The sequence below is a fragment of the Puccinia triticina genome, chromosome 17A, assembly GCF_026914185.1.
Source record: "Puccinia triticina chromosome 17A, complete sequence".
Taxonomy (NCBI): domain Eukaryota; kingdom Fungi; phylum Basidiomycota; class Pucciniomycetes; order Pucciniales; family Pucciniaceae; genus Puccinia; species Puccinia triticina.
Window position 1 is genome coordinate 4,253,443 of NC_070574.1, and position 12,017 is coordinate 4,265,459.

Here is a 12,017-nt window from a genome sequence, read left to right on the forward strand (position 1 = left end):
TTCCAATGGCCCTGCAGTGTGGGATGTTGAGAGCAACGGTGGGCCGCTACACTAAACTATCCGTAGTGTGCGCTATCCGCTAGTTTAGCGTTGTGTAGTTCCTGACACAGTGCCGTTAGCTTGCTACACTAACGGGCGCTAACAGCGCTATCAGCATTTTTAGCACTGCCAGCATATTTGGCTGGGATGAAGTCATCCCAGTTTAACTTGGATGCACTCAACCAATTTAAAATGGGTTGCTCTTGACCAATGAAATATAAATCCAAGGGGGGTACCTTGGATTTATATTTTATCAGTTGAGATCAACCAAGTTTAAATTAGTTGATTTAATCCCAGTTTAACTGGGATAACCTTAACCCAGCTAATTATTCTGGCAGTGTAGCGGTTGAATAGCACTGCTAGCGCTGATAGCGGCAATAGAGGCCCTGTAGTTTCAAGGGGTGCCTGTTAGCGGTAGCGGGCAATCACTGTCCGCTAACAGAAAACCCCTTCATTTGTAGTTCAGATCCGCTACACTGCGCTGAACTACAGACTAAATGTAGCGAAGTGGCTTACCGTTGTTGAGGGGAAATGACAGTTATACTGCTGATTTGACACCCTGGATGGAAGACCTGCAAGTGTAAAATAATAACTGATGTGCTTATTCCATTTTTTTGATTTGTTTCCAGAAGTATCATCACAATATAGGGCAATTGGTACATGCCTAATGATCCTCCCGCCATTCATTGGGTAAATCAATGGCAGAGTAATTGCCATTCTCCCCGCTGAAAACAAACAATATATATATAATTAGTATGTTGTTTCAGCCTTTGGGCACCAGTTTCACTCACCCCATAGTTTTTTGGACTTACTTTGCGCACTGCAAAAACTCTTTGCGCACTGTGAGGGCTGTTGTCTCAACGTCCCGCCCCCAGTGCGCGCTTCTGCCACGGCTCTTCGCGCACTGCTCAAGAACACCTATATTTTCTGTTATTTTTTTTCTACAAATTGTTGAAGGGGGTAATTATTACCTCCCTGAAATTTTCTTGAGGTACTGGGTCTCCTTCCAACAGAAGAAAATTGTGAAATAATTAATGAAAAAAATAATACTCGGGTCCCCTTAGGGGGATCAAAGAGCAGACAGCCGAGAAGGGGAATGAACCCCGGGGGTCTCATACTCACCTGCCACTTTTCACTCTGCCAACAAACTAATGGATCCTCACGCCGCTACTGCTGCTTTACCCGACACAAAAAATGGCAGCAAATCATCAGAAAATCGACTGCGGAGCCCAGAATCGTTGAAACTGTACAAAAGCGCGGGTGAGAAACCTCAAAAGGTGCCTGATCAAACCGTTTGGCAAAGGTCCGTTGCATCTCAACTGCTTCATCAACTTCTTAGGTGATTTTTTTCGCCGCTAACGTTCACGGCTGTCTTGAATTCAAGCCGGAAACATTGAAACATCTCAAGAGGTTGATTTCTGACAGCTCATCAAGTGATTCCGAGAACGATGAGCTTCCAGCTGATCCATTAGAAATAGTAACTGGAAGCCCTGTCATCGGTCTTGATTGAGAGGTTTAATCATTCAAATATATGTTCAACAGAGTTTGGGGAGGGTTGTGCGAAAAACTAGTCAAAAAATGAAGTCGGCTTTAGCTATGAAAGAGGCAACAATGACCAATTCGTCGCTGGCCAATGAGATTATCTCCTCTTATGGAGAGGGGTCATCATCTTCTGAGATCGACGAGCAAGACATCCCGCTGGCTGCCAAGGCAAATCTTAACCGGCTCAGCTCGCATGAAACGATCTCGCCTGGTGGCGCCTCTCTCAACCGGAAACAAGGACTCGTTGGCAGCCCAAAGACCCATAACCCTGCTGGAAAACTCGCTCACCCCGTTGGGGTTCCCCCTCTGCTTCCTTCCGGCCCCACTCACAGTAAAGGCGCACCCTCCGTTGGTTACTGTTGCTGCTAGTAACAGGCAATCCCTGAACTCCGCAGCCTCCGCCTCTGACCCCTCTGGTCCTATTCCTAACCGGTACTGTAGAGCTCATTCCAAAGTTTGAGATCAGCTACATGCCCTCCTATTTGCTTCCTTGTACCTTTTTAGCCGTCTGTTTCCCCCTCCCTCCTTTGTGATTGAGAATAAAGTAAACTATATTGTTCCAAATTATTTACGTGTTCCTTTCACACCCCTTGAGAAACATTTCAATTCAAGCTCCTTTGCATATAAACATTTTTTCCCCAAGTAAAACTTGCATTTTAAATGACATACCTCTTTAAGCGTGCCCAGGTTGAATCCTCAAAGCTAGGAAGAGCTTCATAAAGCTAATAATAATCACAGGTCATCACTCAGGAGACCAGGGAGTTCATCACTGCTCCAACAAGTATAAATTACAGTAATACCTATTTCACAAACAGAAAGCTATGGAAAATTCTGAAAATTATCAGACAACAAATTGGCATATGTATCATGATACTGTAGAAAATTTTTGTGGCAGCTGGGTCACAGGAAGCTGCACTACAGGTGCCTACGGCATTAAAATATGATTTTTTCTTCTCAAAATTCTCTAGGTTCAAGGAGACCCCCAAATTACTCAGTTATATTCTTTGGAGGGGTTATGAAGGGTTGTTCTATTGATCCCTCAAAAAATATCCCAAGAAATGCAAGCGGTTTTTTTGGGAGAATTCACAGTGCGCGAGGAGCCGTGGCGGAAGCGCGCACTGGAGCCTGGACGTTGGGACAACGACTCCTACAGTGCGCAAAGAGTTTCTGGCAGTGCGCAAAGCAAGTCCGTAGATTTTTGCAGATAAATGATATTGGTTTGTCACCCCACAGTCAGATTTCAAAATAATTCAATTCAAACTGTTCACAATCTATGGAGCGCAGCCTTGACACCAGGGGAGAGAGTGTGGCACTCTCTAGAGAGTGCCAGACCGTGTCTTCCTTCAGCAACCCTGGCGGGTATCAAGCATGCAACATGTGTGCCACATACACAACTTTCAGCAACCCTGGCGGGTATCAAGCATGCAACATGTGTGCCACATAATCAACTTAAGCTTGTGTCAATAGTGATGTTATGTTCAACTCAGGCTGATATCATCTTCATCCTAACCTCATGGCAAATTCCATAACTTCACCTCACCCAATGCTCAACTCCAGCTTGACTCAACCTGGAACACATTCCATGGTTGTTCCAGCTGAGGATCCTGAAATCCATGTGTCCATCAGAACAGGCCAATCTTGGTCAACTTCACTGTGACCAGGCAGGCTCAACTGATCAAGCCACAAGGGGACCTCAAGATGTATGCATCTCCTGGTAATCATTTCAGGGTTGTAAAATCCAACTTCTCTGTCAGATAGACCTGAATTGGGAGGAGGTGGAAGAAACCATAATCATCTCTTACCTGCCTGGCGTGTTGCAAAAATTGTGTTCAGGCCGACCATTGTTCAAATGTGATGTAATTAGCATCAATTTTTCAAATTGCCTGACCACTGGAAACACATGATCCCCTGGGCTCCACAGTTTAACAGTTAATCATCACCAGACCTGAGTAGTGGCTACCTTATCCAGGATTGTACCTTAAGCTATAAAGTGCGTGAACAAGTGTGGTCTTGGAATCACTATTGTTACCAACCTCATTTGACAGAGTTTTGATGCCAGGGTTGTACTGGCCATTTGAGGGAGTTTCTCCTCAATGGCAACACTGGGTCGCTACGCTAACCATAGCGGTTAGCGTAGCGCAGCGCAGCGAAATCACTACGCTAACCATAGCGGTTAGCGTAGCGTAGCGCAGCGAAAATGCGCTATTTTTTAGCGTAGCGTTAGCGCAATTGCACGCATATGCGCTAACGCTACGCGCACGCGGTGCGCAGCTATTTTAGCTGATAGCGTAGCGTTAGCGCAGATGCGCGCAATTGCGCTAACGCTACAGATGTAGAGCGCAAAAGAGCGCGCGCTACGCTGCGCTACAGCGCCTCTAGCGGGAAAAAAGGGCTTTTTTTCCGCTAAAAGCGCTGTGGCGCAGCGCAGCGTAGCGTAGCGACTGTAGCGGCGCGCTAACGCTAACAAAGAATTGGCGCGCTGTTAGCGCCGCTGAAAATTAGCGCAGCGTAGCGGCGCTAACAGCGCGCTAATGCTATGCAAAATAGATGAGCGCTTTTTTGCCGCTACGCTAACGCGTAGCGCTGAAATAGCGTAGCGACCCAGTGTTGTCAATGGCCAACACAAACCTGCCATCAAGAGGAGTGTGCACTCTGTTTAATGGCAGAATTGTACCAGCCTTTGAAGGGAGTTTGTACTCCCTTCAATAGCTGCTACAACCCAGTCAATGAAGGAAGTGTGAATTTCTCCTCATGGATGGTACAGAGTGCTGGTTAATTGGAGGCAACCTGCTTATGATGGCTGATTTATACCAGTCATTGATGGGATTGTCAACTCCTCTTGATGGCAATTACAACTTGGACATGAATTTCACCCTCAAATTTGGGCAAAATTCAGGGTGGAAATGGTTGAACAGGATCTTGTGAAATTTCTGGCCTACTTCACAGTTGGACCTGTAGGATGCAGCTAGTGGGAAACTCCCTTTGATGGCCAGTTGTTACTGGCCATCAAAGTGATTGTGTCTTCTCAATGGCTGGTACAACCCAGCCACCAAGAGGATTTCCCACTCCCCCACTCCCTTTTATGGAAGAGTTGCACCAGCCATCAAAGGGAGAGTATAATCCTTTTGATGGCAGATACAGCCTATCAATCAAAGGGAGTGTGAGATCCCCCCAATGGCTAGTATAGCTCAGAAATTGGATGCAGAATTCCTTCAATAGTTGGTTTTTCACCAGACATTTAAGGGAGTTCAAAATTGGTTTGATGGCTGTTACAACTTGGCCATCAAATCCCTTAGATGTCTGAGTTGTAACAGACATTGAACAGGGTGTGTACTACCTTTGATGGCCAGTACAACCTGGCCATCAAAGGGAGTCTGCCTCCAATGGCCAGTACAACCTGGCCATCAAAGGGAGTCTGCCTCTGATGGCCAAGTTGTACCCGCCATCAACTCCTCTTGATGGCGGGTACAACCTGGTCATGAATGTCACCCTGATGTTTGGGCAAACATCAGGGTGACAATGTTGCACAGGATCTTCATGTGACATTGCTGGCCTATGTCACAGGTGGACATGTAGTATACAACTAGGGGGCAACTCCCTTTGATGGCTGGGCTGTACTGGCCATCAAAGGGGGTGTGTCTCCTCAATGGCCAGTAAAACCATGCCATCAAGACAATTCCCCAATCCCCTGAATGGGCACCATCAACCACTCTCCAGGTCATTATGGTCAAGCAACAGCTGCGGGAAAACACTAGGAAACAAACAATATGGGTCATAGGGAGAAACCAGATAATTCACATCTGCATCCAAATAGCTCATGTGAATAAGGTGGCTGAATATGGTCCATGAGGAAGCCAAAACAAAATCTTCACAAATCACGCAAATGGCCTGTAATGAGGACAGAATCAGACAAGTTTAGGTAAGTATCTGGCAGTCATCATGACTTATCTTCAAATCCAGATGCCTGAAGGATGTAATAAAATCCAAACTGATACTATCAGGAGTTACAGATGAGTTGAACTCATCATACTCTTATACAATAGTTTCTAATAATTTCGCCAACAAAGTTGAACACAAGTTACCCACCCACATTGAACTGACTTCTGACCAAGTTCAAGATAAAGTCACAGTCTGGCACTCTCTAGAGAGTGCCACACTGTCAGACACTGAGACACTAAGTCCATGTTGTTGAGATACATATATGCTTATATTTAGTACATTGTATGCTTCAACCAAACACGGTGTGGTGCTCCATTCCAAACCATAAGTAGTATTTTATTGCTTTCTTTTACATATATTCATCATTACATTGAACATTTCCCCATAACCCTTCACAAATACCTCATTATTATTGCATATTCAGATTCTACATCAAATTTCACATATAGTCCCTCATACATAGTATACCCTTATCTTCAATGGTTCAATAGTTATAGAAGATATAAGACTTACAGATAATCTACAGTCTTCATTAGTTACAATACTCAATTCATTAGTAACTTACTTGAATCATTACAGTACATTACTTTTACATAATTACTTTCACATCCTAAACCCTTTACATACATTCCTCATTATGTACTATGGCTATTGTACACATTACATCATTAGATCTGTGCTTACCTCTTTCAGTAGTGCTCATCATTACAAGTAGTTACTATGTTCTCATCACTTTTCCCCATTAGTACATTCTTTTATTCCCATAACCAGCATTCCCTTTTCAGCATTGCTCATCATTACATACTGTTACTATGTTCACATCACTCTTCCTCATTTGTACAACCTTCATTCTCATAGCCAGAACTCTTCATTGTCTGTGCTCATCCCTCCTTACTATAAGAATTGTCTTCCCCCCCCTCACTTGTACCTCATGCAGAGAAATATATACAGAATTTATAGATAATTTTGGATACAGAAATTATAAGTTCCCCACTCTCATCAATCCTCCATCTCTCTTACCCTCAGTAGTCAGTAGTTAAAGCTCATAGTACTAGCTCCTAAGATCAAGCAGAAATCAGCCACACCTTTTCTTCTTTTTTCTTAGTGTTACTCTCATCCCCTCAGCATTAGTCAGGAAGGCAGCCTCATCAGCACCTTTGCATAGCTTACATTAGTACCAGTGTTGCTATCCATTTACCTTCCAAGCTCTATTCTCCCCTTTGAGTAGTTCCACAACGGCCAATCTTGTATTTAGTCTAAACTAGATTGGCACCTGGAGTTTGATCCTTAGTGAATCAGAACAACATTTTCTCACTCCTAAAGTGTCACTTGCCTGTCAGCAGTGAGCTTTTGTTTTCTTCCCCTGTCCCTTTCAACACATGTGTCTACACCTGCAAAGTACATGTCTTATAACCCAATGGTTAAAGACTCCATTAGCAATTGACTTATGTACATGAAGTCATGAGTTCAATTCCCTGTAATTACATTAATAATGTACCTTTTATTTCCATGTCCAATTATTATGTATTAAGGCCCTGTTTGGCACTGATACGAATATAGGTGATATATGTGCCAATTAATTCAATAAAAAATACAAAATTCAACATAAAGCCATCAATTTTTTTTAGGAAATCTACAGTGCTGTTCTCTTTAACTGATAACTTGGATTCAACTGATTCAGCCATCTTTGGCACCATAATACCATTATATCACTTTTGACCAATATGAAGCAATATAATGGTATTATGGTGCTGAAGATTGCTGAATCAGTTGAATCCAAGTTATCAGTTGAAGAGAACAGCACTGTAGGTTGCCTATATAAAAAATTTGGAGGCTATATGTTGAATTTTGTATTTTTTATTGGATTAATTGGCAATTATATCACCTATATTTATATCGGTGCCAAACAGGGCCTAAAATACATATTTCACACTCTTTTGAGTATGTAATTAACTTTATTTCACATTTATTACATATAGTCCATACAGAGAGAGATAATCTTATCTCTCTATGTATTCTACCTGATTAAGAACAATATATATACAAATGGAGAGATTACATAATTATTTATGTAAATCCCTCATCTCAATTCCGTGGACTACTCCTCTCCTTGGAGTTAAGGATCCCTCAGGACCTTGACTCAAAGGAGGGAGCAGATCCCTGTAATATAAAAGGGGGAAGTCTTTCCACTAGAGAGATTCTCCCCCCCAGATTATTACCATACAAACCCGTGCACCTTACTAAAATCCTAGTGAGTGGGGTTTCCAATAATCCAAATAACCCTTTTTTTCTTTTACAGCTCCTCCCATCTTTGTGTATTTCCCCCAGGACAGGTGTTTTATAACACCTGTAACCTGGAAGATAAGAGGATCTTTCCCTTATAAGCAACGGCGCTTGGCTGATTTTCGCCGCTTCCCCTTACTTACATAAGGGTGCTAGTCCCTCCACCTTCCGGCGTTGAGTTGGACTTTTTTACACTGGCCTTCGAGCTATAGTGTGACCACTAAGACTTCTGGCCGCTACCAAGCCACTACAGATAGTCAAAAACCCTATCAACTCCGCGTCACCGAAGAGACCGGAGCTGACACACACTTTCTCCCCTGGTGTGATTATTTATATTGCAGATTATGAGGTATTTTCAACTTGAAACCTGGCTGGTGTGGGAAGCCTTTGCGCTGTGGTTTGACACATTTGGTGTACATTTTATCCAAGTGTTGGTAAAATAAGATAGGTACCACTAACTCCCCTGAGTGTAAATGACAAGGCTCATAGATGTAATAATGTTTATTATTTATAGCCGCCATTTGTGAACAATATTCCTGGGGGAGAGCCTCACGCCACTTGTAACTCTGTGACAATTTATATATTTATTTTCCACCTGAATCTACTGGGTAAAGATCCAGGTTTTTATTCACATATGGGTTTGCCAAATCCTACAGAACAGAGGATCACTCATCTTCAATGGACTGGGGTGGATGGGGTTAATCTCTTTCACTAAAGGATTGTGACTTACTAGGGCAATAATCCTCCTGACACTTAGGGAAAATCATTGGTTGTTGAACACACTTTCTCTTTGGATGGGTTGCATGTTGAGTATGGCCCTCAAACTTTTCCTCATCCGCCATATTGAGGTCCACTTGCGGAGGTTTGTGCCACAGAGTTCCATTAGGATGCAGACTTTCAGATAATGAGCCCTTGAAAGGACATTATGCAAATAACCAGCCATAAGCACTGAGATGAGTTGCTGTTCCGTGGGTGTTAAATCAAACCCCTCATCAGCACTCCGGACCCCCGCGGACCTGAAGGTACCGGCTTCACCGGACTTGTGATTGCTCCCCAGCAAACCCCCAAAGGGGAACCAACCGGAATCATTGGGTGCATCAACTTCCTCTTCATCCTTGTAATCCCCTTCTTCTTTGCCTTTGACCTCCAAAACTTTGCCCTTGTTACTAGAAACTGGCTTAAAGATATCAATAACGTCTTGCATGGTCCCACGTTGCCATCACCCCCGCTCACACCCGAATCTGACCAATCCTTGGCGGGCCGAACGTCAGTACCTTCCATCTCAACTTTGTCACTGAATTGAGCATTCTGATGAACTAGAGGATCAGTATACTCAACTGCCTCAACACTCTCAGGCTGGTCAATTTGACCGGTATTACCCAGCCGCAAATTCTCCGGAAGGTTTGACAGATGGGTCTCTGTTTGTGAATGAGCGTGTGTTGAAATCATTGACCGGCCGCCGCAATACTTGCATCTCCATTTCGGATGGATCTCATACAATTCCACTTGCTCAAAAACTACCAGATTCCCATTGATTAGCCAACTAATTGTGTGCAGCTGAATCAAATTACGACTAAAATAAGGTATGTACATACCTCTCCAATCCACATGCACTGCTCCTTGATCTGCATTCATACTGATATGTCCAATCACTATTTTGATGGAACTTTTGCCAGCACGCCCCAACTAAAAGAACTAGCCCAGGTGATGTGCAACCCAAACAGATCAAGCAGATTGCAAACGAACTACAAACAAATTGACAGACCCCAAAAAATTCAAGTAAGTGGTAGGATTTCCACTGGAAGGGCAGCTTGTGTTCAGAGAAAGTTACAAGGGTATAAAGACCCCCATGAAACTGATGCTTTGAACCCCAGCTTGAACTAGCAAAGCAGTCCGTGACGAGTTTTATTAGCCACACCCTTTCATTTCCCGCCTGGTACTGTCTCAACTAGTTACCCAGATTACCCTCCATACCCAATATGTGACGCCCTGCCTCTCAGGCTGTCGCACAGACCCCCCAAGTCGCGAGAGGAGGTATGCTTTAGTCTTGTAATTGTAGCAATGATGACTGGCTGAGCATCACCATCAATTATTGTTGCCCTCAGGTCAACCCAATGCCCCACCAAACATTACACCCAGCTGTATCATCCCTGACAACCCCGTTCAACTGATCAAATCCCCCTCCAAACATTACACCCAGCCGTATCATCCCTGACAATCCCGTTGGCACCCATCCACCTCCTTTCATGCCCCTTCAAGCTGCCCCCCATGTGGGTTGGGGACCCATGGTGATTGGTAAGTTTCCGATCTTGTAGTTATCTTAGTGCTCCTGAAGATGTCTCCATGGCGCATGGTTGAAGCAAACCATTTGATGGCCTCAGTAGATCCACAGTTTCAACCTGTAAACTTCCCCCCCGGCCAAGTGCAGACCATCACCCCCACACAAGTCATTGCAAGTGACAACAATCACAATCAAGTAGGAAACCCAAATGGTATGTTGATTCAATTATTGCCTTGCAAGCAAGTAAAATACCAATGCCTTGTCTCGCCCTCTGCCCAGTTGCACATGAATATCTAGAATTAGATCCCCCACCCTCAAGGTCTGAAGACAAGGATGAACCCAATCACAAATCCTCAGATGGAGAAGGCCGTAGCGTGTACAGGAGTCTTTATAGCTTCATTAGACCCCCGCCGCCCCAATAAGGCTGACCACGAAACAATAAACTACCCATAGACAGGGATTTTCCAATGCCAACACCCTTGGCAGGACCCGCTGTGGAACTTCTACGCAGGGCGTGATCTGAGCTTGGAAGGGAATATAGCAAAAACTAGGTAAGTTTAGGCTAAATGTGCTTGAAGGGCTGCCTTCCTATAATAAACTCTGGGAGAAATTTACACTAAGAATTTTAGTGTGGCTAAATCAGAAGAAATATTCTTAAGTATTTCTTACACAGACCCTAAGAACCAGGACTCTGTGCGTGGGATGCAAGGTGTTATAGTTTGACGTAAGTGACTTTTTAGAAGGGTCAATTTATATTTGTTATGTTATCAAGTTCTCAATTTATGATTTCAATTTATATTATAATTATTACTATTATGATCTTACTATTTAGATGGGTGATGGAAGCGGAAGTAATTTCTTAACATTACTATTTATGCTGGCATGGGGAAGAAAGGGAACAAGAAGGGGCAGAAGAGGCCTCCTTATATAGTAAATAATCTAGTCTGAGAGTGGATTTTACAAGTTTGAAATAGAATACTACTTTGGGATGCTGTACAGTTGTAGTGTTGAAATACTAATCTATATTGGGAAGCTGTACATGATATTTGTGAAATAGTATACTACTTTGAGTTGTAATTACTTGGCTTGTTCCTCTTTGGGGTGAAAATATGATCTAAGAGTAGATTTTCTAACATGTGATAATGGAATCTTTCAGCAGTGTCCCCTTCAGTCCTAGAGTAGATTTGTACTATGTAATGTGTGTGATTTGTATGTGAAACTAGGATTCTACCATGTACTTTAATATGTAATTAAATAGTCTAGTACTGGTTTTCTGGGTGATAATTTAACTAACAATTCTATGTGATCTGTAGATTGTATTTTAATTTGTACTAGAAAGGTTTTGTTTATACTTTATATTATACTATTATATTAATTTTTCCCTATTTTTGATGTGTTTGTAAGTGGATTAGTCTTACCACACCGCGCATCCTGTGCAAGCAGTGCCATCTGCTGGGCGTCCTCCAACCCCCACCTCACCTTGACGAGCTGGTCTAGTGGCCGGAGCCGCCCTTGTGGAGTCCCTGATTGTGTCTGCTGACCTTTCAGACACCAATATACAGTTGGCACACCAACTATTTGCTGTGCATGCATTTTTTCTTCCAGTAAGCATTTTCTTCCACCTCAGGCACCGGAAGAAATACAATGGAAACTCTCTGTAGTTATGTGGCTTAGGCAAAACCCCACACCCACTCCAAACAACAGACCAGTCATTGCCAATGGCACCACCGTGCATGTGCATGGCACAGTAATCAGGGTACGTCCAGATTCACATAAATGAATTGAAGTGATGATTGCCAATGGGGATTGCCTGGCAGACAAGAGTCCGCAAAAGAATCCAAGAAATCCTGCTGCAACACACCTTGGAGTCCTACAGTTGACTGCAGTTGGTGCACGGCCTGCTATTTGGGCAATCACCCCTTCTGCTGGCCAA

General features: G+C 43.4%; 2 protein-coding genes across 2 annotated transcripts; one reads left to right on the plus strand and one right to left on the minus strand.

The window, feature by feature from the left end:
- Positions 1 to 1,774: 1,774 nt before the first annotated feature.
- Positions 1,775 to 2,041, plus strand: PtA15_17A419 (uncharacterized protein; the record flags this gene model as incomplete). Its single annotated transcript, XM_053164534.1, has 1 exon — positions 1,775 to 2,041. One exon carries the CDS (start codon positions 1,775 to 1,777, stop codon positions 2,039 to 2,041), a length of 267 nt encoding a protein of 88 aa, XP_053028492.1.
- Positions 2,042 to 8,566: 6,525 nt separating this feature from the next.
- On the minus strand, positions 8,567 to 9,007 carry PtA15_17A420 (uncharacterized protein; the record flags this gene model as incomplete). The annotated part of the gene is made up of 2 exons (XM_053164536.1): positions 8,567 to 8,714; positions 8,820 to 9,007. 2 exons carry the CDS (start codon positions 9,005 to 9,007, stop codon positions 8,567 to 8,569), a joined length of 336 nt encoding a protein of 111 aa, XP_053028493.1.
- Between the last annotated feature and the right edge of the window lie 3,010 nt (positions 9,008 to 12,017).